The sequence below is a fragment of the Sarcophilus harrisii genome, chromosome 1, assembly GCF_902635505.1.
Source record: "Sarcophilus harrisii chromosome 1, mSarHar1.11, whole genome shotgun sequence".
NCBI classification, from domain to species: Eukaryota; Metazoa; Chordata; class Mammalia; order Dasyuromorphia; family Dasyuridae; genus Sarcophilus; species Sarcophilus harrisii.
This window is the reverse complement of record NC_045426.1, coordinates 540185941-540207626: the sequence shown is the minus strand read 5'-3', so window position 1 is coordinate 540207626 and position 21686 is coordinate 540185941. Positions and strand designations below refer to the sequence as shown.

Below are 21686 nucleotides of genomic sequence, written 5' to 3'. Positions count from 1 at the left end.
TTTGTATTATCTAAAAGATATTGTATATTATATTTAAATTGTAATTGTAGAAAATTAGCATATCTTGACTTGGTAGTATAGTACAATCACTGTACTCAGTACTTGAATAAAAATATCTAAAACTCTAATTTATCTTGAGAAATGTACCATTTAAGAGCACCTTAGTGGTATGGTGGAAAAGCACTGGACTTGGAATCAGGAATACATCTTCATGAGTTCAGATCTGGCCTCAGACTCTAAAACTAGCCATGTGACCTTGAATAATCACTTAACCCTATTTACCTCAGTTTCCTCCTCTGTAAAATGAGCTGAAGAAGGAAATGGCAAACCACTCCAGTATCTTTGCCTCGAAAATCCCAAATGGGTCACAGAGACTCAGACATGACTGAGAAATGTCTGAACAACAACAACAAAATGTACCATCAAGTAGTTTTTCACTGTTCTAACAGTGCCTCTGAGCCATGAAATGAATTTACATATAAGAAATATTTTGAATACATTAAAATCTCAGTTCAGAGCTAAAGAGTTATCTTCATGTCTTTGTTGACTAACATGAAGAAAAATCTGATAGAAAGATATGATCGACAGATGCCAGATGTTAGGTTTTGAAGTGACTATGTTTTCTTTTATTCTGTGGAGTTAAAAGTCTAAGACTAGGGCATCAGAAAGATAAGGATCAATGAGACTATGCAAGAGCACATAACATATATGTCTCTGGCAGTTGTCAAGGCAGAATTATTCAGAATATAATCTGAAATGCATTTGATCATACAGAAGATACTTTAATAATTTATGCTATACCTTATTAGCAAAACCTTATGTTTACTCTGCTACCACCAAAACAAGATGAAAAGCTGGCCATGATGCTAAGTTCATGGTGACTGTTTTACTGTATTAGAACCTAGAAATATTCCTTGTAATTTTAATGAAGCTGTCCATGTTAAAGGTATAGGAATTTTTTGTTGTTGTTGTTGGAAGGAAAAATTATGGATGACTTTTTAAAGTTGTTTCTGGCCCCAAAGTAATGGTTGCAGATTGGCAATACTGTGTACTTATATGTTTATATAGTAGAATATCAATGTTATGTATAGATGTTAAAGTTAACATTTAAGATTAAATGTTAAAAATAATGGAAAGACATGATCTAGTCTGATTTTACAGTTTCTGATTGGCTTGAACATGTGTGTATATATATATGTGTGTGTTGACACTCATAAACATAAATACAGCACATGTAAAACTCCTATAGAAAATATGAAGATATTTTGACTGGGGGCAATTGGGGATTCTTAATTAGATAATATCAGATAAATTTAATTGTCTACAAAAATGGGGGGACACAAATAGTTTGGCAATAATTCCCTTTACCTTACTCTGACAGTTACATGAAATATAAGGGAGTCCTAGTTGTCTGTCAGCCAAACTTCATACAAGCTGGCAAACTGAATGTTATTGTAAGACAATGGCAACCACCTGCAGGTATCGGGGCAGAAGCACTCATTTAGAGTCTGCATTGCAAGATGGGAGGACAGGTGGCAGCTCTCTTCCAGGGACATCTTTTACTTGAGCAGAACCAGACCAACTGTTCCTCATTAAAATGCATTTTGCAATATTGCAATAATGTAAGTTCAAGTATATTCTCCCCAACCTCTCCCCCATCATTTCCTCCAAAAAATACCACTCCATGTGTGTGCGCCATCTCCATAGATTATACTTACAAAGCCTGATTAAGCCAAAGATTTCAAGGGAAGCAACAAGAAATGGCTTTATGTGACATGCATTATTAAATGGCATTGCATAATATGTTTGGCAATGAGTGGCACAAAAAAAGAAAGAAAAAGAAGAACTTGGTCCCATAAAATGGAGATGCCTATAAGTAAAATGACTATATAATCTATATCAAAATTCTCAATTTTGATGGTAATTTTATTATTACTGTCCATTGCTATATTTTTTCTTGTTTCATATGTTTTGCAATGAAAAATACTGATAAACTACAAAAATATTATTAATGCATTGCAGATTGTGAAATAGAAGTAAGATAAGAACGAGATATGAGACTTATATGAGGCAATACGAGAAGATAGAACCTCTTTTTGTACTTTTCTTAACCCTTAAGTTGCACAGAACTCGGCACAATTAAGTACAAATTATATTTAATAAATACTTTTTTATTATGATGATTAAGACTATTCAATAAAGCCCTACCATAATGCCCAGTTGAGGCACAGAGATGATCTCCTAGGGCTCTTGAAGGCTATGCCAGACAGAATGCAACTTCCCAAGCTAGAAAAAGATATAATTATGGGCCTAATCTCCTACTGGAATTCTACTGTCGGTGGACCTATCTAGTTATAAAGTCTCATAAATTGAGAAACATAGCATGTTGGGGATTCATTTGGTCCCAACTAAAATCTGAACATGAACACTTTTTATTGAGACAGAAGTGATCTTTTAAAGTGGAACTGCTTCCTCAATCTACTCATCTCGCTTTTGGACAGCTTTGTTTCTTAAGAAGTGTTTCCTTATGTGAAGGCCTTCACCTTTTCAACCTCAGTATATTCCTCTCCTCAGCTTCTTGTTGTCCCTAACTCTGATTCCAGAACACAATGAGAATAGGTTTTAGAGTGGGGAGAGACCTTAAAAGTGTCCTCCTGGTTAAGTTGACACATCCCAAAAGCCCCTCAATCATCCATCTGCTCTGGGCAGTTTTTGATCTGTGTTTCAGTGGAGGGATTAGCCCTCCAGATAAAAACATGAAGCTTTCAAAGTATTGAATGGAAGTACCTTGAAGAGCCAGAGAAGTGGCTGGATAGAACTCTGAGTCCACATAGTCAGTGCTTTGAATGTGGGTATCTGGTGAAACCCACAATGACCCTCCTTCCTTCTGTTCCCCTACCATTTTAGTTGAAGTTCCATTAAAAAAAATTTCAAAGGAAAATAAATGTAAATTTTATTTTTTACATTTATTGCAATATCACTTTGGTGAAGTGCCCGTGAAAAGCCTTAGGCTAGTGGTGTCAAAGTCAAATAGAAGCTACATATAAGGATACTAAACCATACCTAAGGATCTCTGCAGGCCGTATATTGACTTAGTTTTTTAAAATACAATGTTATCTGTGTTTTACTTTATTTTTATTTATTCTGTTAAATATTTCTCAATTGTATTTTAAGTCCAGCTTGCCCTCTGAAATAGCCACAGGCTACATGTTTGAACATCTCTACTTTAGGTTGTCTATTGAACTCATTTCCTTTCTCAAAAAGGAGAACATTCCAAGAGCTCCGCCCACTTAGAGAACATGAACTAACCAGGGATACTGTCCCAGTATTTTTCCCACAAAGCAAAGATATTATACATGTAGAACAGAGCAGGAATAAAAGATATATTTAATTTGAGGTGAAGAGAGCTCTCCACTTTTGCATTGTTATTCCAAGATATAAGATCAGGCCAAAATATCATCCCCTCTATAGATTATTATGTTCCTTTTTTCTCCTAAGTTATTCACCAGTTTAGAATGTCCTGGCCTAGTGTCCAGGGGATAATTTCTTCATCTGTGGGATGATGTATTTTTAGTAATAACCTGGAGCTTCTATTATTATGGTTTTGCTCATTTAAATCCAAATTACATATCTGGCTTAACATAACTGATATTGATTCTTAATTATTTTTGTATTATAGATTTGATAAGATAATCTTTTCCCTGAACAAAATCTAAAGCCCTATTTTTTCATAGTCATAATTGAAAAAGTGTAAAGAAACTAAAAAGACAGAGTTAATTGATCTGATCTTATCAGAGTTATTATATAGGTCACTGTGTCTAATGCAGGTCCCATTTAGTGTCTTGTGATTATAAATTGACTTTAGGTATTTTTTTTCCATTTCCCTTACCTTGCAAAATGATATTAAAGAACAAAGAAATAAGGGAGTAGATTATCAATATATTTTCTTTATTTTATTTTAATATCACCTTCATTTTTGAATATATTCTTCCCATCTCCATTGAGCTATCCCTGATAGTAAAGAATAAATTAAAGAAGTAGGAAAGAAGAGAAGCAGTTCAACAAAATAAAAGACATAGAACAATTCTGACATTATGTTCAGTGTTCCATAGTCCTTCCACTATAGTGATTTTAGAAAGTGAAAACTAAAATAATTTAAATTTGTCCCCTAATGTCAATGAACATTAGGGAAAGAAATATTCTGATCCCTTTCTCATTTATTAACTTGTATCTCCCAGTTAAGGACAATGAGCTTAGAATTTGAGAAGTGAATTTTTTTTCTTTTTTTAGGAATTCAATAAGACAAGGGTTAAATTTCCTTTCTTAGAGGAAAAAGTATTACATAGTAAGTAAAACTCCAAACTAACTGCCCAGTGGTAATATGAGTGGTCATAGTACACTACAAATCTACTATAACATGATGAATGAACCCCTGGATAAATCCATTACATTTATATTTCACCAGGCTGAAAGATTTGTATCAGTAAAAGACATTTCTGAGTGAATTGTAATTTCTCTAAAATTCTGATCAGTCTCAGAAGTAAAGTTGTGGCTTTTGGAAATATTGGTTTCATTAAATAATTAAAATCCCAGTAAATAAAACTTCATGAATTGATCGAAAGGCAAATAAGTCTTGATTTTTAGAAAGAAATTACCATAGCTAATGTTTACATGCCTTAGAAGTAGTTTCTAATTACCTTCCTTTATAAAGCTGCATAAGCTTGGTTTTTCTTTGAAATTTAGTGTTGCCTTTTCCCAAGTTCTACTTTAAAAAAAAAAAAAGTAACCTTATATAATTAACCTTTTATCATTCATAATACAAATATTAAGTTCTCATTATTTCTTCAGTGAAGTTCTCTAAGTAAATCTGTCTATTAAATGCTTATTAATTCTGTGAAAATATCACTTTGTCATGGCCTTGTACTTAACCTTTTGGGACTGGTAGACTAGACTTTCTAACCCATATTTTTCTTAGTAAAATATAGCTGTGCTAACAAATGAAATATCCACAGTTAATTGGCTCTAGTTTATTCTTTGGTCAAAAACAATTGTATTAATTATGTACTCTTGAAATTCAGTATCACTGAATGCTTTTAGATGATCATCATTACTAAGTTTAATTAAGACCTTTTTGGTGAGTTGAGAGTACATTGAAACTACATACTGCTTCAGCTAACCCTAGAAGAAGCCTGCCCCATAATACATCTTTCTCTTGATACAACAACTTACTTTTAGTAGCCATTTCAGATTTTAACCTGTTGGTCAGCACATAAAGTTTAGATGAACTCAAATGAGTTTGGGATGTGTTAGAAACTGTGATGAATCCACAATATAATTTTTTTTTGTTTAATTGAGAATATTTTCATATATAGAAAGGAAAAGAAGGGTTTATTCTCCAGAAAGACTCTTACAATAAGCTAGATTGAAAATGTTATTTATTTGCTGGTTTGAATTTGTATTCTTTGCATTTGTAATATTTGTAGTCTATACAAAATAACTCTTAAATTAAAGCCAAACATTTTAGATGGAAGGAAGAAACGAGTGACTTGGCTGCCAAAAAAAGCATCTGCTGAGTAGGAAAGACAGTCATGAATTTTTTAATGTTTTTATTGATTTTTTTCTTAAAACATCATAATAATCCCAAGTATACCTTCTTCTGCCCCTCTCAGAGAACCGTTTTGTATGACAAATAGTATTTTTCTAGAAAGGAAAAAGATTTCATGTAACTGATTAATAAACTTGAGAAAATCCTTAAATGTGCAACATGTAACACTTTTGGCTCTCCCACCTTCATGAAGGAGCAAATTGAGGATGTCTTCTCATTATTTCTTTGTTCTAAGTCTCATTTGATCTTTATAATCTAAATTTAATTTAGGCTTCAGGGTTTTTTTGTTTTTGTTTTTTTTGGTATGTAGTTCTTTCCATTTATGTTTTGGAATTACTATATACATTGCTTCCTTGTCTCTGCTTACTTCATTCTATATCATTCATATAGAACTTTTCCATCCTTCTCTGTAATCATCACATATGTATTTTTTTTTACAACATAGTAATATTCCATTACTTTCATGTACTTCATTTTATTTATCCATGTCCCAAGTTAATGACTATGCCATTTCTAATTCTTAACTATCTCAAATGTTGCTTCTATAAACATTTTGTAATATGTAGGGACTTCCTACTCTTCTGTTTTTTTCTTGCTGTAGCATAAGCCCAAGATTCAAAAGGCATGGAAACTTTATTCATTTCATTTGCATAATTCAGAAATTCTTTCCGAAATGCCTGTATTATTTCACAGCTCCATCAACAATTTATTTTCCTATCTTTCTTTCAACCCCTCCAACACTGAAATTTGTAGCTCTTCTCAGCAATCCAAGAAAATTCCAAAGGACTACACTGAAAAATGCTATCCATTCCCAGAGAAAAAACTGATGGAGTCTAAATGCAGATCAAAGCAATTCTATTTTTCATTTTCTTAATTTTTTCAAGTTTTTCTTCTTTTGATCTGTGTCTTCTTTCACAACATGACTAATATGGAAACATGTTTTACATGATAGCATATATATATAACTATTTCAAATTGCCTACCATCTTAGGGAAGGGGAAAGGGAGGAAAAGAGAAAATTTAGAACTCATATTTTTTTAAATGAAGGTTTTAAATTGTCTGTACATATTTTTAAATTTTTTAATGAAAAAATTGGACAAATGAATTCCAAGTTTTATCTTAGCTTTAAAATTTGTTTTTATAACCTTTTCCTGTTTTCTGCAAAAGAAGGATAATGGAATAATCATGAGCTTAGAAAATAGTATTTATGAACTTCTATAGATAAATGAGTTCTCCTGAGCTGTAGCTTAATTAGAAAGTCCAGAGAAAAACTACTAATTGGTACCAGAAATCCATAAGCAGGCCTATATCTGTGGTCTTTTGTATACTTATAGCATGTGTGAGAGAAAATGGTAAGTTTTTTCTCAAAATAAAAAAAGAAAAGATGAGACAATATGGTATAATGGATAGGCGTTGAAGTTTAAAAAAAAAACCTTGAACTTGGGTTCAAGTCTTTCCTCTGTCTGTGAGCTTGGTCGCTCTAATGTCTCAGTGCTCCAGCCAACTTCTACGTAGTTGAGGAATGGCTAATCAATCCATGTCAGCAAAGGAAGTTTCTATGCAGGAGTTCACCACACTTGGTGAATCAGAGGTTCAAACCATAAAAGAGGATGGGGAGAGGAACAACATTAATTAATTAAATAATGTTTGCTTAATAGTTATGTTTTCCTGGGAGAAGATCCTACCTAGACATTTATAGTTCTTTGTATCTCACTCTGATTTATAGGTCATTTGTTTAAACCTGGCTTTAAAAAGATTAATTATATCTTAAGAACTGTATTTTATTTTTATTTTTTTTAAGCTAAGCATAATTGACTGAAGCATATCCTAAATGCTCTCAGAAATAGCTAGCAGTATTTGGGGAAAGTCTAGCCAGTTATAAATGATCTCATGGCAGATAATTGAATTGTAAATATTATATTTATATATATATTGGGCAAATTTTACAAATTTATATATGAGATAATGTGACCAAAGTTGAAGAAGATCTTAATGGTCTTCTAGTCTAACCTGGCAGTTTACAGAAAAGAAAACTGAGACCTAGAGAGATTAGGTGACTTGTGTTAAATGGAACAGGGAACCAGTAGCTGGCTTCAAACTCTAACTCACACACCCTGATGCTAACTGAGTAACTTCTCTACTTCTTAATTAATACCATAGAGATCAAGAACTCCTTTTACATTAATTACCAAGTTGCTAATGAGAAAACAAAAATCTGTTTAGCTGGTCCAATATTGGGGATGTGTGTGTGTGTGTGTGTGTGTGTGTGTGTGTGTGTGTGTTTTAAATTAATAACATGATTTATGTAGACGTGCAGAAGAATAGCCTCAACATACTGTCCAAAGACTAAACATTTTGTAACAAAAACTTAAGGCTACTTTTAAATCAGTTGAGAATGCCACCCCAGCAGGCAACTCTGAGACCCAAAATGCTCACCAAGAAGGTGAGTGAGAACAGGGGAGAAAGCCCTATGGGCAGATATGGAGCACCACTGAGCTACTAAAGAAGTTCTTGACATTGGCAGTGTCCTACTGTGGGTAAGATTGCTGTGCTATTGGTCCCCTTTTTCTCCAGCTGTGTACCTCTGTGTTAAGGAATCAAAGGGCAGGGAAGCCAGCAGGGATATCAGTGCAGACATTGAGGATTACGAGAAAAAAAAACATTTGGATTGTACCGTAGCTAAGAGGTGTTCGCTTATTATTATCGGCTTTATCCATTTTGCAGCTCTTTGGAGGGACTGTTTTAAAAGTCACTGAAAAAATTCTTCAGGCTGTTTTAGGTTCAAATATTAGCAACTGGAATGTGGGGTGAGAACAAAAAGGAGGCATTGTTGATAGAGAAATTGGAAGCATTCTGATCTGATAAAGAATTTATTTACTATTTGATTTTTGTCATGGTCTGTGCTTTATAGACATCTTAAAACTGTCTTTTTTCTCTCCACAGGAGTTCAGACACGTGCTTGAAAATGGCTCAAGAACAAAAGGAAACATGTCTGCAGAGACTCTGGAAGAACCACTGGGTTCCAAAATAGGAGTGCTCTGGGCACTCCAAGATGGTGGGCTAAAGACATTGTCAGTGGGCTTGCTTCTGCTAGCTCTTCTTATTGCCTTTTTTATGAAGACTTCTCAGTAGAACACACAACTAAATAAAGAATCTCTGGTGGGGTATTAACTGCTCATTAAAAGCCTCTTTGAAAATGTGACCCCATTTGTCCTGCAAGGGCCACACTTTGTGCCCAGCCTCCTGGCTCTTCTTCATCCACAGTTTAGTGAGGACAGCACTGCTTGACTTTGAGTGGAATCCCTGTTAGCTGACCCAGAGCGTAGAACTGCTTTGTCTATAAATGTCTTATTTTTAAAATGAATCCTTTGGAATTATTTTTAGCAAGACATACAGAGGGTCTATGATTTATAATCTCTGTGACTTCAATTTTGAAACAAAGTATACTACAAATGATTCTAAGCCTTTCTTTGTATATGAAAAATGCTGAAGCTTTATTAAACCTTTTCTAATGAACCTTGTTGCTAGTCCTTTTGTGTTGGTAACACTGCAAAGAGTTGTGATCGTTACTTCATAATTAGGCATCCCCAACTACAGCCATACGGCATTTTACCCAAGTAGTATATTATTTTAAATGTTTAACGTAAATGTTTTGCAATTGGATTTCACATTTTAAATAGAATTAAGTTATTTGCTCTTTGAAGAGCCTAGTAAGAACATTTTTTAAAGTGAAGAATCCTCCCCTAGCTTCTTATGTAAATATAAGTTTACATATGTTGGGTTGTTTTCAAAATAGGGTGTGTCTATGACTTTTTGGGAGGGGGGCTCATTTATGAAGTGACTTGAGGCAAGATGGTATAATGAATAAAGGATCCAGATTTGAATCAAGGAATTTGGATTCAAATTCTGGCTCTTATACTTGTAATGTCCGGACTAGCTCTCTGTCAGGCCTCAGGATCAGAGTCAGGATCAGTCAAAGTCCTTGGTCTTTAGGGGGAGAAGTGGAGGAGGCAGGCAATTTGCCACATGGCTCATCAAAAATAGATCCTGGACTCTGGAATCTGGAGCCTGAAGTCTTCCCTGCTGAGCTTGCTGTGGCAGAGAGACTCTGACTCTCCCCATCAGCCCTCCAATCCTTGCCTACCATCCTCACCACAGCTCATTCAGCAGGCACCAATCAAAGAGTCATCACATCACCATCTCATCCAAGTATATGTGTATAGAAGCATTATCTCACACATTAAATAGGTACTTAGCCTTAAGTACTCTGCTGTACTAGATTCAAGTACACCTTTTCAGAGTTCCAACCCTCTGCATCTCTCACTTTCTTTTGTTTTAGAACACAGGGGCTCATGTCCCCCTGACAGTTCAGGAAGAGAGGTGAAAGCACCGAAAAGGAGGTGATCACCCCTCCCTGACTTCTCAGGCAGAGAGATGAAAAACACCAAAGGGAAGTGGGGAGTTAAGCCAGATATTGTTAGCGGGTTTCTGGGCCGAAGGGTCTTAGTAGAACCCATCGGCATGGGAGGTATTACACGAGCACATAGGAATAAAGCACAGACTAGCAGTGATGACCCTCCCCACAGCCAGTGCAGGCTCAATGTGGTGTAAGTGTAACAAACGTGAATTGTACATGCAAGTAGCGGTATAACAAATAATGTGAATCAGCATGGTATTTAATTATGTTCACAAGGAAACCAGTAAATTTAATCCAAAGGCATTTTAGTTTTTTTCTCGAGAATATTTATACATTCATGCTAGTCTCACTTATCTAACACTATCTTTCAATCTATTATGTGCCCTTTGAGGAAACATCTTATATTTTAGTTATGTCAGTATAGAAACTGTCTTTTTTTGCTACCATAGCAAGCAATTCCTTAACCAAAAATAATAATAATAATTAAAATTGAATTTGTTGTGCTATTAGAAACTCTCTAATGTAGAGTATCAGAAAGAACACTGATCTGGAGGATACCGTTTTTGTACAAATCCTGGAACTCTTGCCATAGTAGGATACTTTTGTTTCACATTGATGTTCTTTATTAAATAAAGTGATTGTTTTCTTAAAAGTCTAAATGCAATCACTTCCTGGCTTAGGATCCAGTTTCCTCATCTGAAAAATGAAGTGATGCCTTTTGAGGTTCTTTCTGTCTCCAAATCCATTATCCATTCCACATGGGGCCTCTAGGTGTAATATGCCCGACCAATCTCAGTCACTTACTATCAGTGTCACTCTAGGTAAATCTCCTTTCCTGTGTTTTTCCTCAGTTTCCTTATTTGTAAAATGGGAATGATAATAGCACCTGCCTCCCAGGGTTGTTATAAGGATCATATAAGATAATAAATGTAAAGTGCTTAGCACTATGTAAATATTAGCTATCTTTATTATTAGATAGATAATATGGGAGATTCATGGCTTTAGAGTTGGACCTTAAAATTCATGTAGTACTATTAACTTTACTTGCAGGTGAATAAATAGGAGCCCACAGTATGGATACCCCCTGTGTAATTCATTTTTATTCAACAAGAAATTGAGAGCTTAAAAAGCTCTCATGCTAGGCCTAGGGATGTGCTAAGCTCCCCAGAAAAGCAAACGAAAGAGTCCCATTTCCTAAAGGAACTCACATGTTATTGAGGGTTGGATATTTATACAGATCAGTATATACAAACAGAATCTCAAGAACAGATCACTAACAACTGGAGAGAGACCAAGAGAGGCTATCTGTTTGAAGGAGTATCAGTGCCTGTCAATGAAAAAACTCATCACTCTGAACCATGTATGAAAAAGAAGAGCCTTGTCACTTAGGGAATCTGTATGAGGCACTCAGGAAGTGGGGAAAAGTCACCTAGAGGAAAAGCAAATGGACTCATTTGTCCAGAAGGTAGATCAAATATGTGGAAAAGAATGTGAAATCAATCTAAAAAGATAGGATAAACAGTGAGGTTCATATTTGGTTCTGGGAGCCACAAGAAGCTGCTAATGCTTTATCATGATCAGGAGTAACACAATCAGATCTGCATTTTAGAAATACCCATTTGGCAGCTGTGTGATAGATGGATGGGCAAAGACAGAGACCTGAGGGAGGGGAAGAAATTAGGGAGCTGATGTCCAGAGAAGAGATGAGAAGGGCCTGACTTAGAGTGGTATGTGTGGGAATGGATAGAGGAGGACCGATTCAAAATCCGTTATGAAGTTATTAATGGTGTGATCTGGCAGTTGGCCAGTTAGCATAAATGTTGACTCCAAAATCGAAGAGAAATGGGTTCATAGATTTAGAACAGGAAGGGATCTTAGAGGCCGGCTTTTTCATTTTACAGATGAGAAACCAAGATCCACATACCTGCCCACAGTCACACAGGAGTACTCAGCAGAATAAGCATTTGAATACAGGTCTCTTGTCTCCAAATACATCATGCTTCCCATGGCACCTTGATTTATTCATATGCAAAACTGATAGCCTAGGAGGTTCCTTGATGGAAGAGGGCAAATGAGGAAAAGAGAAAGGGTTGGGTTTTTACTCATATTGTATTTTATTTTTCAAAATACATTCAAAGACAGTTCTCAAAATTCACCTTTGCAATACTTTGTGTTCCAAATTTTTCTCCCTTCTCCTCCCCAAGACAGCAAGCAGTCCAATCAATATAGATTAAACATGCAATTTTTCTAAACATATTTCTATATTTGTCGTGCTGCACAGGAAAAATCTGAACAAAAGGGGAAAATACACAAATACACAACAAAGAAAAAAAAAAAAGCAAACAACCGACAACAACAAAAAAAAAGTGAAACTGCTATGCTTTGATCCACATTCAGTTTCCATAGTTTTTTCTCTGAATACAAATGGCACTTTCCATCACAAGTCTATTGCAATTGCCTTGAGTCACCTCATTGTTGAAAAGAGCTAAATCCATCACAGTTTATTATCATATAATCTTGTTGCTGTACCCAATGTTCTCTTAATTTTGCTCTTTTCATTTACTATCAGTTCATGTAAGTCTCTCCAGGTCTCTCTGAAATCATGCTGCAGATCTTTTCTTACAGAACAATAATATTCCAATACATTCATATATAAGTTATAACTTACTCAACTCCAACTAATGGGCATCCACTCAGTTTCCAGTTACTTGCAACTACAAAAAGAGCTACTACAAACATTTTTACACATGTGGGTCCTTTTTCCTTTTTTATGATCTCTTTTAAGATACAGACCCAATACACTGCTGGATCAAAAGGTATGCACAGAGAGGTTTTAAAAGGAAGATAAAATATGAAATGCTTATATTAAGCACCAGAGTTGAAATCTGAATCTGAATCTACTGACTCTGTGGCTAAGCCCTATCATTTGGACAAGCTGTATCATTTGTGTGAACTTTTTTCAAACCTTAAGGAAGTTGTAACAGTATATTTCTTTTCATCCTTTCAATAGCCCTAAGCCTTCAACAACTACTTTACAAAGTCTTATCTCAAGGACATAAGGCAGTATGATGCAGGAGAAAAAACAGACTCAGAGGCAGAAGTTCTGGGTTCAATGCCTGCTTCAGAAACTTGCTATGGCTTCACATAAGATGCTCTCTAAGATTTCTTCCAGGTCCAAGTCTATAATCCTAGAAAATAGAATGTGGTTTTCATAGTTAATAGATAACGAATTATTCCATTCATTCCTTATATCATTGATCTGTTGATGAGTGCCTTCAACTTGGGCAAAAATAAAAAAACTAGGATTTGAAGCTAACAGGAGCCTTCAAGATCACCTAATTCAATCATTAATTTAAGATAAGGAAATTGATATTCAGGGACATTAAAATGGTTTACCCAAGGCCACTTAGGTAATAAGTTGCAAAGCTAAGACTTAACCTGAGCTTCAAACTTAGTACTCAAATCCAAGCCTCTTTTCAATATAACACACTGCCAATAAGACATCTCCTATATAATCAGCAAAAGGCTTCTTTTATCCATCTATTGTTATACTGACTTTGAAGGAATCAATCAACCTCATTTTTTCATTTATTCAACAAGCATTTAATAAAGGCCCACTATATTCTGGGGATACAAAAAGAAACCAGATCCCCGCCCTCAAAGAGTTAACAATCTGCTTCTTGACCTTGTTCATTTTCCCAGGGAATGGGAAATTCCCAGGGAAATGCTAAATATTATGGAATAAAAGTAATCTTATGCATAAATTTCCCCTAAATTTGGTGTAGACTCTATCCGGTTCTTCGAAACCAAAATCAAGAACTCCTTCAACATGTTCCTAAAGGAACTGTTAATATGCTAATGGGACATACTGTGAGCAGGAACAATTGCCTTTTTGTTAGCAGACTAGAATAACTTACTTTCCTTTGCTTGTAGTCCATCAGACAAATAGATGAGTCCATCAGTTTTACAGGAAAACTCAGAATGGCATATATTGTAGATCATGTCCTACCCTATAACACAAATATATTTATTACTGCTCAGTCTTTTAAGAATGGAAATGAATGTCATTGCAATTTATTTGCATTTCCTAAAAATTCTACTGAATGTACTTTTTAAAACATACTTTTGTCTGAAAACATATAGTTTACACAACAACTGCATTCCTAGAACATGTTCAAGGGTTGCTTTATTCAATTAAACACTTTTGAGGATAGTAAGGACTAAAGAGAAAAGTGAAATAAAGCACCAAAATTTCTTCCTCCATGATATTGGGGTAAGATCCATTAAGATAGAGATGTATGTTTAAAGTTTAAAACTTGGATTCAAAAAATGTACTTCATAGTTATAAGATGACAGAGATGGCTAAATAACAGCTTGCGTGAAAAAGATGATGAGAGAGAATGAATATATTTCTTTCCTTTAATTGGAAAGGTGGAGGAATATGAGTATAGAATATTGCATATACTGAATTGATTAGTTTGCCAAACTGTTTTTTTTTTTTTTTTACTTTGTAAATCTTTCTCATAAAGAGTTGCTATGTAGAAGAAGGGAATTTAGAAACTAATGAGATGCCCCCCAAATAAATATATTTATTAAAGAATTAATGATGCAAGCTTAACATGATGTGTTATAGCAGCCCAAAAAAGTTAATGATATTAGGCTATATTAAAAGCATAGTACTTCTGACTTGCAAGATGATATTTCCCTAATCAAATCGTATTTTGAGTATTGTGTTCTGTTCTAAGACCCCGCATTTTAGGAAGAACAATGATAAACTCAAGGATATCCAGAAGCTGGCAATCTGGACTTCAGATGCTTTGAAGATGGTGAAGCTTCAAGACTATGCCATATAAAGGCTATTTGAGAAAACTAGAAACGTTTAGCCTGTAGAAGGAAAGATTTAGAGGGGACATGATAAATGTCTCCAAATAGTATTCTATATAGTCGTGACTTCAGAATCATGTAATCAACAAACTTGAGAACCAAATATTTACTCTGATCTTCATAGCCTCTCAAATCTCTCTGAAATAAGAATTAAACACCAGAGATAATGCAATTTCAATTGTCTCTACTGTCTGGGACACAAGTACCCAAACAAGATCCTAACTTGAAGTAATAGCAGAGAAGGTCAGTATTCCCTAATATCTAACAAGTATTCACTCAGTGTTCCTTCCCCTACTATACTGGCAGAAGTTGACCCACACACTTGCAATAGAACTCAATCATCCTCCCACTTTCTTCTTCCCTATGTCCTGGAGATCCAAACAGCAGCAATTTTCTCAGGCTGCAATAGTCATGTGGTAGAATTCTAGGTCTCAACAGAATTCAGCCAATGCAAAGAAACAAAAGTGGGGGGGAAAAAAGGGCAAAATAGAGATCCAGGCTTGTATCAGAACCGAACTCTCTGCTCCAACCTCTCCCACTCCCAGCGCCAAACTCAGAACAACAGAAATTTGCTTAAATTATGATAATAGCATGGATAAACTGAGGAACCGAGGCAACCGGAGGTAATATGTGTGTGTGTGTGTGATGTAGCAATACCCTAAACCAGAGGAGCCTGGCATCTAGCCGTGGCCAGTCCTACCCCACACACATACTGTCCCCTCCCACCCCCACCCACCCCCAGAATTCATTTGGAGAACAAATGTAGGCTGATTAGCCTTGAATTCCCCAGCACAGGAGAGAGCTAAGCCATTCTGAGATCCAGCCATAACAGAGGAGGAATTGAGGAAGTAGAGGAAAAGTAAAAGGGGAAAGACTGATGTTACTCAAGACATCAAGAGAAAGGAAATTCAAAGACTTTAAGCACAAGCAGATAAACTAGCAGGGCAGACATTAAAAGGAGGAGGAATATGCTTCCCAGATCTAATAAAAGATTCCTAGCAATTTTGAATAATTATTTTAAAACAAAGGAAAATGATTCAACACCTGATTAGACAAAGGACCTTGTGAATTTTGAAGAGAGGGTGGAACTCCGCCACTGCTTCTGAATTTTTAAAAGTGAAATAAGAATTGTGAAAACTAAAGGTTTCAGGAATACAGATGAAAAGATTGGCAGAATACAAAAATATGAATCTGCTATGACAAATCCCATCAAAGGAATACAAAGCTGACAATGCATATACATGGAGGAGAAGGACAATCTGGAAGAAGAAAAGCAAAAAGCAGTAATGTCAGAAACAAGTTCTCTAAAGAAGCAAAACATATTGATCTTGAAGACAGGAGTGTATAGAAAGAACTTAAGGATTATAGAACTCCCAGAAGTTTTTGAAGAACTTTCATATAGAACCGGGGTGTCAAACAATAGAATATAGGACCAATAAACCATACATAAAATCCTTGCCTTGTAGGCTGCATATTGATTTAAATCCCCATATTAGTATTCTGTGTTTCATTGTATTCTTATTTATTTTGTTAAATATTTCCCATTTTATTTTTTATTTTTATATTTTAATCTTGTTCCAATCTCAAGGAAGATTTATTATGGACTTTGTGACCTATAGTCTGCATTTATCTCTGATAAAGAAAATGTTGGAATCATGGGATTATAGATTTAAACCTAGAAGGGATCCATTTGCAAATAAGGGAACTGAGGCTTTGAGAGGTTAATTGATTTGCCCAGAATAATGTAACTAGTAAATGTCTGAAGCAGGAAAGAGCAGTAGATGGAAATTGTCATTAGGTTTACTGGAAACAAAAACAAAAAAACAAAAACAAACAAAAAATTTCTTAACAATTAGAAGTATCAAAAAGAGTAGAGGTACAGAAGAAAGAAAAAAAAAGTCACTGAACACTTGAAGCTACACTAAAGGCATGAGGTTATTCCAACAGAGAGGGTGGAACTGGACCCTCCGAGAAAGATTAGATAAGAGACATGGTGATAAAAAGTTCAAGAGATACAATTTCTGGGTAATTAGTCATTTTATTAATAATAATATTATTATTGAATACCAAAGAGAATCATAGCAGCAATCTCACAGTTTATATGCCCTTGGAAGAGGGTTGTTCCTGAGGAGGGCAATACACTCAGATTGGTAATAATTAATGAGAGTGGGACTTTACAGGGAAGTAAACTTACTCCAATGAGGGGTTGAAAATGATGTAACTCTCAGACAGAGAAACCACCCTGAGCCTTGGGCAACGTATTCAAAAAGAGAATTAATTTCCACTGAAATTTGAGTAGAAGATTGGGTAGGAGCTGACCAAGATTGAAGAGAGTTAATTTAATCTCGTTATCTGTAATATCCTTCTAGAAACTAAACTTTGAAACGAGGATTTTTGAAAAAGGGAGAACTCTGGCTCTCTCCAAATCATTGGCTATTAACAATCACTTCTCTCAGAGTATTGGGATTACTTTAAAAGTTTTATGAATACTGAGGTATTGTGTGTAGGTCTGGCAGTTGATTTCTCCTTCTGTAAGTGACTCAGAACATGGTATCCCACTTGACTGTTCAGCCCACTCCCCTCTGCCTGGAACAATGCACCTGACCTGGGAGAGGAGAAGGGTATGGGGTATGTGCAGTGTGGAGAATACCCGGGAAGCCTGCACCATCTCCTTCTGTCCTCAAGACACAATGTGCATGTGTTTCCAGCTCTTCTCTGACTTAAACATAAAGATGCTTTGTGGCCGTAAGAACCTTTGTTCTGTGTGAGGAAGTTATAGGAAAGGTTCTTTGCTATCAACTTTGCTTTATTCCTAAGAAAGCATGTTTAAACATCAGTTTTCCATATGTAGTTCGGTCAAACATATGCCACTTTTATTGATTTCACTCAGGGTTGAAAATCTTAATGCATGTTATGTCATGGAGAGAGAATTAGTTACAAATGAAGCTTGAAGAAGGTTGTGTCATGATGAAAGGGATAGTTTTTTCATGGATTGCCTGGAGGGAAAATCTTTATGGTAAAACCTAATTTACAGAACTTTTGTATAAATGAACTTATATTTCACTTGGAATCATAATTACTTTTTAAAAGATTTTTCCTGGTGATAATATTTACTTACCAATAGCACATATGTGATGAATCTACAGCAGCCTCCCTAACTTTTTGTTGTTGTAATATCAGAATCGTAAAGGAGATTATGTAACTGAATTAACTGGAACGCATCTTTTAAATTTACTATTTTCTGTGTTCTGAGTTCCTTTGAACATTTAATGCTCAAAGAGAGCTATATGGATATAGCAAAGCTGTGATACTCTGATGTTCGCATATGAGCATCAAAAGCAAATACATCTGGAAAAAAATGTAAGTGCCTGAAGAGGCTTAGAGTCTGACTTCCAGCAAAATAGAGCCAAAAATGAAACCTTGAAAACAGAATGGACAGCAGCTGTATTCACTGAGATCAGCTGAGGAAATGGTGTGGTGCCTACATGTGGACAATCAATCTTAGAGTCAGCAGGAGATTTTGCACAGCCAGAAAGAAAGACAAACAGAGAGCAATGAACAGGAAGACCCAGAAGTCACTGAGGGAAAAGAACAGTAAGGATAGCAAAAGGGGACAGGACAAGGTTAAGTCTCCAAAAAAGCAGGATCCCTCTGCTTTACACACACACATACCCTTCCCTCTCCTCTCCCCCCTTCCATTTCTCTCCCCTACCTTAAGTAGGCTGAAGGCTCATTTTATACATCCTTCAAACACTGATCTTATCAAATCATATTTCTTTAGGCAAAATTGGAAAAATTATAAGAAAGGAAGTTTCCTCGTTGGAAGTGCCCTACAACCCGGGATTCAAATATCTCTCAGAACAAAACAAGACACAATCTCTTAACCACAGGAATAAATACACCGATAACAAGGATTCCCTATATTGTATTCAAGCCAGGATTGTATTGTGTTCAAGCCAACGCTTTCTAGGAAAAAAAAGTCTCGCTGAACTGCATTCTAATGAGGACAGCAAGAACAGAGAAAGAACAGAAACCATATTTAAGTACCATCGAAGAAACTATGTTTACCTTACACTGGAGGAAAACGGGAGGGGATGATAAAATAGCTGTCTTCAACTTCTGGAAGGAAGGAAGGACCTTTTAGGTAAAACCCTAAGTGGAGGCAATGCCCTTGTTCAGCTTTTCTCCACAGGGCAAGGGAGAAATAACAGAGGGACAGATTTGGGCTCAGTTCAGGGGGGAAAAAAACTAACATTTGGAGTTGTTCATAAGTAGAAGTGGAATGATCCATCTCAGGAAGTAGTAAGTTACCCATTATGTGGGGAAAATTGACAGATATTAGTGAGATGCTATAAATGAGATCCCTCATTCAGACGTCCTCCATTGTCCTCTCTGAATAAAATTCAGGAGTTGTTAGGTAGTGGAGCTGAGTGCTGAGTCAGGGACACAAAATTTTAGACATTTCTTAGCTGTATAATCTAGACAAGTCACTTAACCTCTCTCTGCCTCAATTTCCTCAGCTGTAAATCCTCAGCTGGGGATAATAATAGCATTAACCAACCAGGGAGGTTGTGAGGATCGAGGGAGATATTTATAAAGCACTTAACACAGTGTCTGGCACATAACAGGTGCTGTGTAAATGCTTATGCTGTTTCTCTTCCCTTCCCTCCCCTTGCTGCCCCAAGCTGTGATTCTTTTTAATGTCTGTAGCTACTATTCAAAAAACTTTCGGTTTTTTGTGACTTTCTCTCTTACATTCATGTTTAGTCCTAAACTTTTGCTCAACAAGAGAGTTTTTCCTTTCTGTAAGAATATCCTAGACTGGTGACCTACAATTGTTTTGAAGCCATCCATAATTACACATTGCATTGTTAGAGGTCGTGTTATCATGAATCTGCCATTTTTTTCTATCACTATTGCTTGTGATTGCTCCATTTCCATTCTATTCTCTATCCAACACCTATTTTATTAACTGGAAGTCATCCATTCTTCCAAACCTCAAACACATATGTTCATTATAAAGCAGTCCAGTTTGGCTGAGCATCCCTTCATGCAGGCTTATTCCTTTCCAGGATTTGTGATTGGTGAAGCTAATTTTTTATATTCATAGGAATAGTAGATAGCATTGATAAAAATTATCTTACCAAAGACTCAGAGATACCCAGGCGAGCTTATGTTTCAATGTTTCTCTTTTACTTTGTTTTTTTGATGAGCAATTCAGTTCATGAAGCATAGATCTCCTGTCTGGATAATCTAATCAGGGATGTGACAGTGAAATGAGACATAGGCTGGGTTATTTGGATTTTTCATTTCTCATCAGCTCAAATAGCATAAGGCTTAAGAACTGCCTGAAGGTAGTGTCTCAGTTAAGAGCTAGTTAGTGAAATCGGAGAAGTTTGTCTGTCGAAAAATATGGAGGAATGAACTCTGACGTTATACACTAATTCTCTCTTCAAAGAGCAAATAATCAGACTTAAGGAAAAGAGCATGAATATATTTATTGTTGTTTTTTTCATCTCATGGAATCCTTTATAAGAGGAACTCATCACTGTTAGCTTATTAAAAATCTATTCCTTGAAACAACCCGAGGAGATAATCCTGCCATTGCTCACTTAAGTCTCCTTCCCAGGTAGTGTTTCCATTTATGCCAGCTAATTTGTTAATTAGCAAAGTCATTACACATTAACAAGTCAGCCCCAATAACAAGCAAATCCAGAAATGAAACTTCCTAGTTAGATCCTAAGAATTCACACAATTGTAGAATTCAAGAAAGTGTTTTCCAGCACAATCTCTGCATTTGTGTCTTAAGAGCTAATGACATTAATGGCTTTGGAATTTCCCCAGTGAACTCATAGAACCATAGCTTTAGAGCTGGAAGATATTTTAGAGACTTTTTTGAATCTAACCCTATCACCATCACCATTCTCCAGATGAGGAATCCGGTCCAGACACATTATCTAACTTACTAAAGTCTTTATGGCAGTGGTTCTCAAACTTATGTTTTCAGTATCTTTATCCTATTAAAAATTATTGAGGATATCTCCAAAGCGGTTTTGTTTATCTGGATTATATTTATAGACATTTGCTATATTGGAAATAAAGACTATTTTTGAATTTGAAGACCCTCTAAAAGGGTTTCAGAGATCCCCAGGATTTTTTAGACCATGTTTTGAGAACCACTGCATGGGATAGATAGCAAGTGGCGATAAGATTTTGAACCTTAAGTCTCTGCTTTCAAATCTAGTGTCTTCCTGTGCTTAGAGATACATCACCCGTCTGTAATGATAGGAAAATCCAGTCCGTTATAGATCTTGTTCATTCTACCTTCTCAAAATCTCATCTCCATCATCTTCTCTTCACTCACTTAGCCATCTCCCTACTTTATGGCTTGATGGCTTCTTACTTGTACTACCACAATAGCTTTCTAATTGGCTTCCCTGTCTTATTCTCCCTTCTTCAAACTTCCATACAGCTACCAAATATCCCAAAAGCAAATTGTGACCATATTAACTATCCTCAATAAATTGGAATGGCTCCCTGTTACTACAACATCTTCTAGCATTTAAAGCCCCATGGTATATCCCAAGGCTTCTTAAACTTTTTCCACTCATGACCCCTTTTCATCTCAGAAACTTTTTAGGCAACTCAGGTGTATAGTTTCATAAAATAGGTACACCAATCAATCATTTACTGTTAATAAATCATTATTTTGTGATCCCAGTTATGAGATCCCATATGGGGTTGAGACCCACAGTTTAAAAAGCTTTGGTATGCCCCATG

At 35.7% G+C, this 21686-nt stretch overlaps 1 protein-coding gene across 3 annotated transcripts in view; it reads left to right on the top strand.

Moving 5' to 3' along the window:
* The window catches only part of CDKAL1 (CDK5 regulatory subunit associated protein 1 like 1), a 659925-nt gene extending 650789 nt beyond the window's left edge, over positions 1–9136 (top strand). For all 3 annotated transcript variants that reach the window (XM_031946787.1, XM_003760138.4, XM_012541612.3), the window contains exon 16: positions 8549–9136. In XM_031946787.1, coding sequence (XP_031802647.1) covers positions 8549–8737 — 189 coding nt within the window. In that variant the 3' untranslated portion in view covers positions 8738–9136. The remainder of the gene's footprint in view (positions 1–8548) is intronic.
* The last annotated feature ends 12550 nt before the right edge of the window (positions 9137–21686 follow it).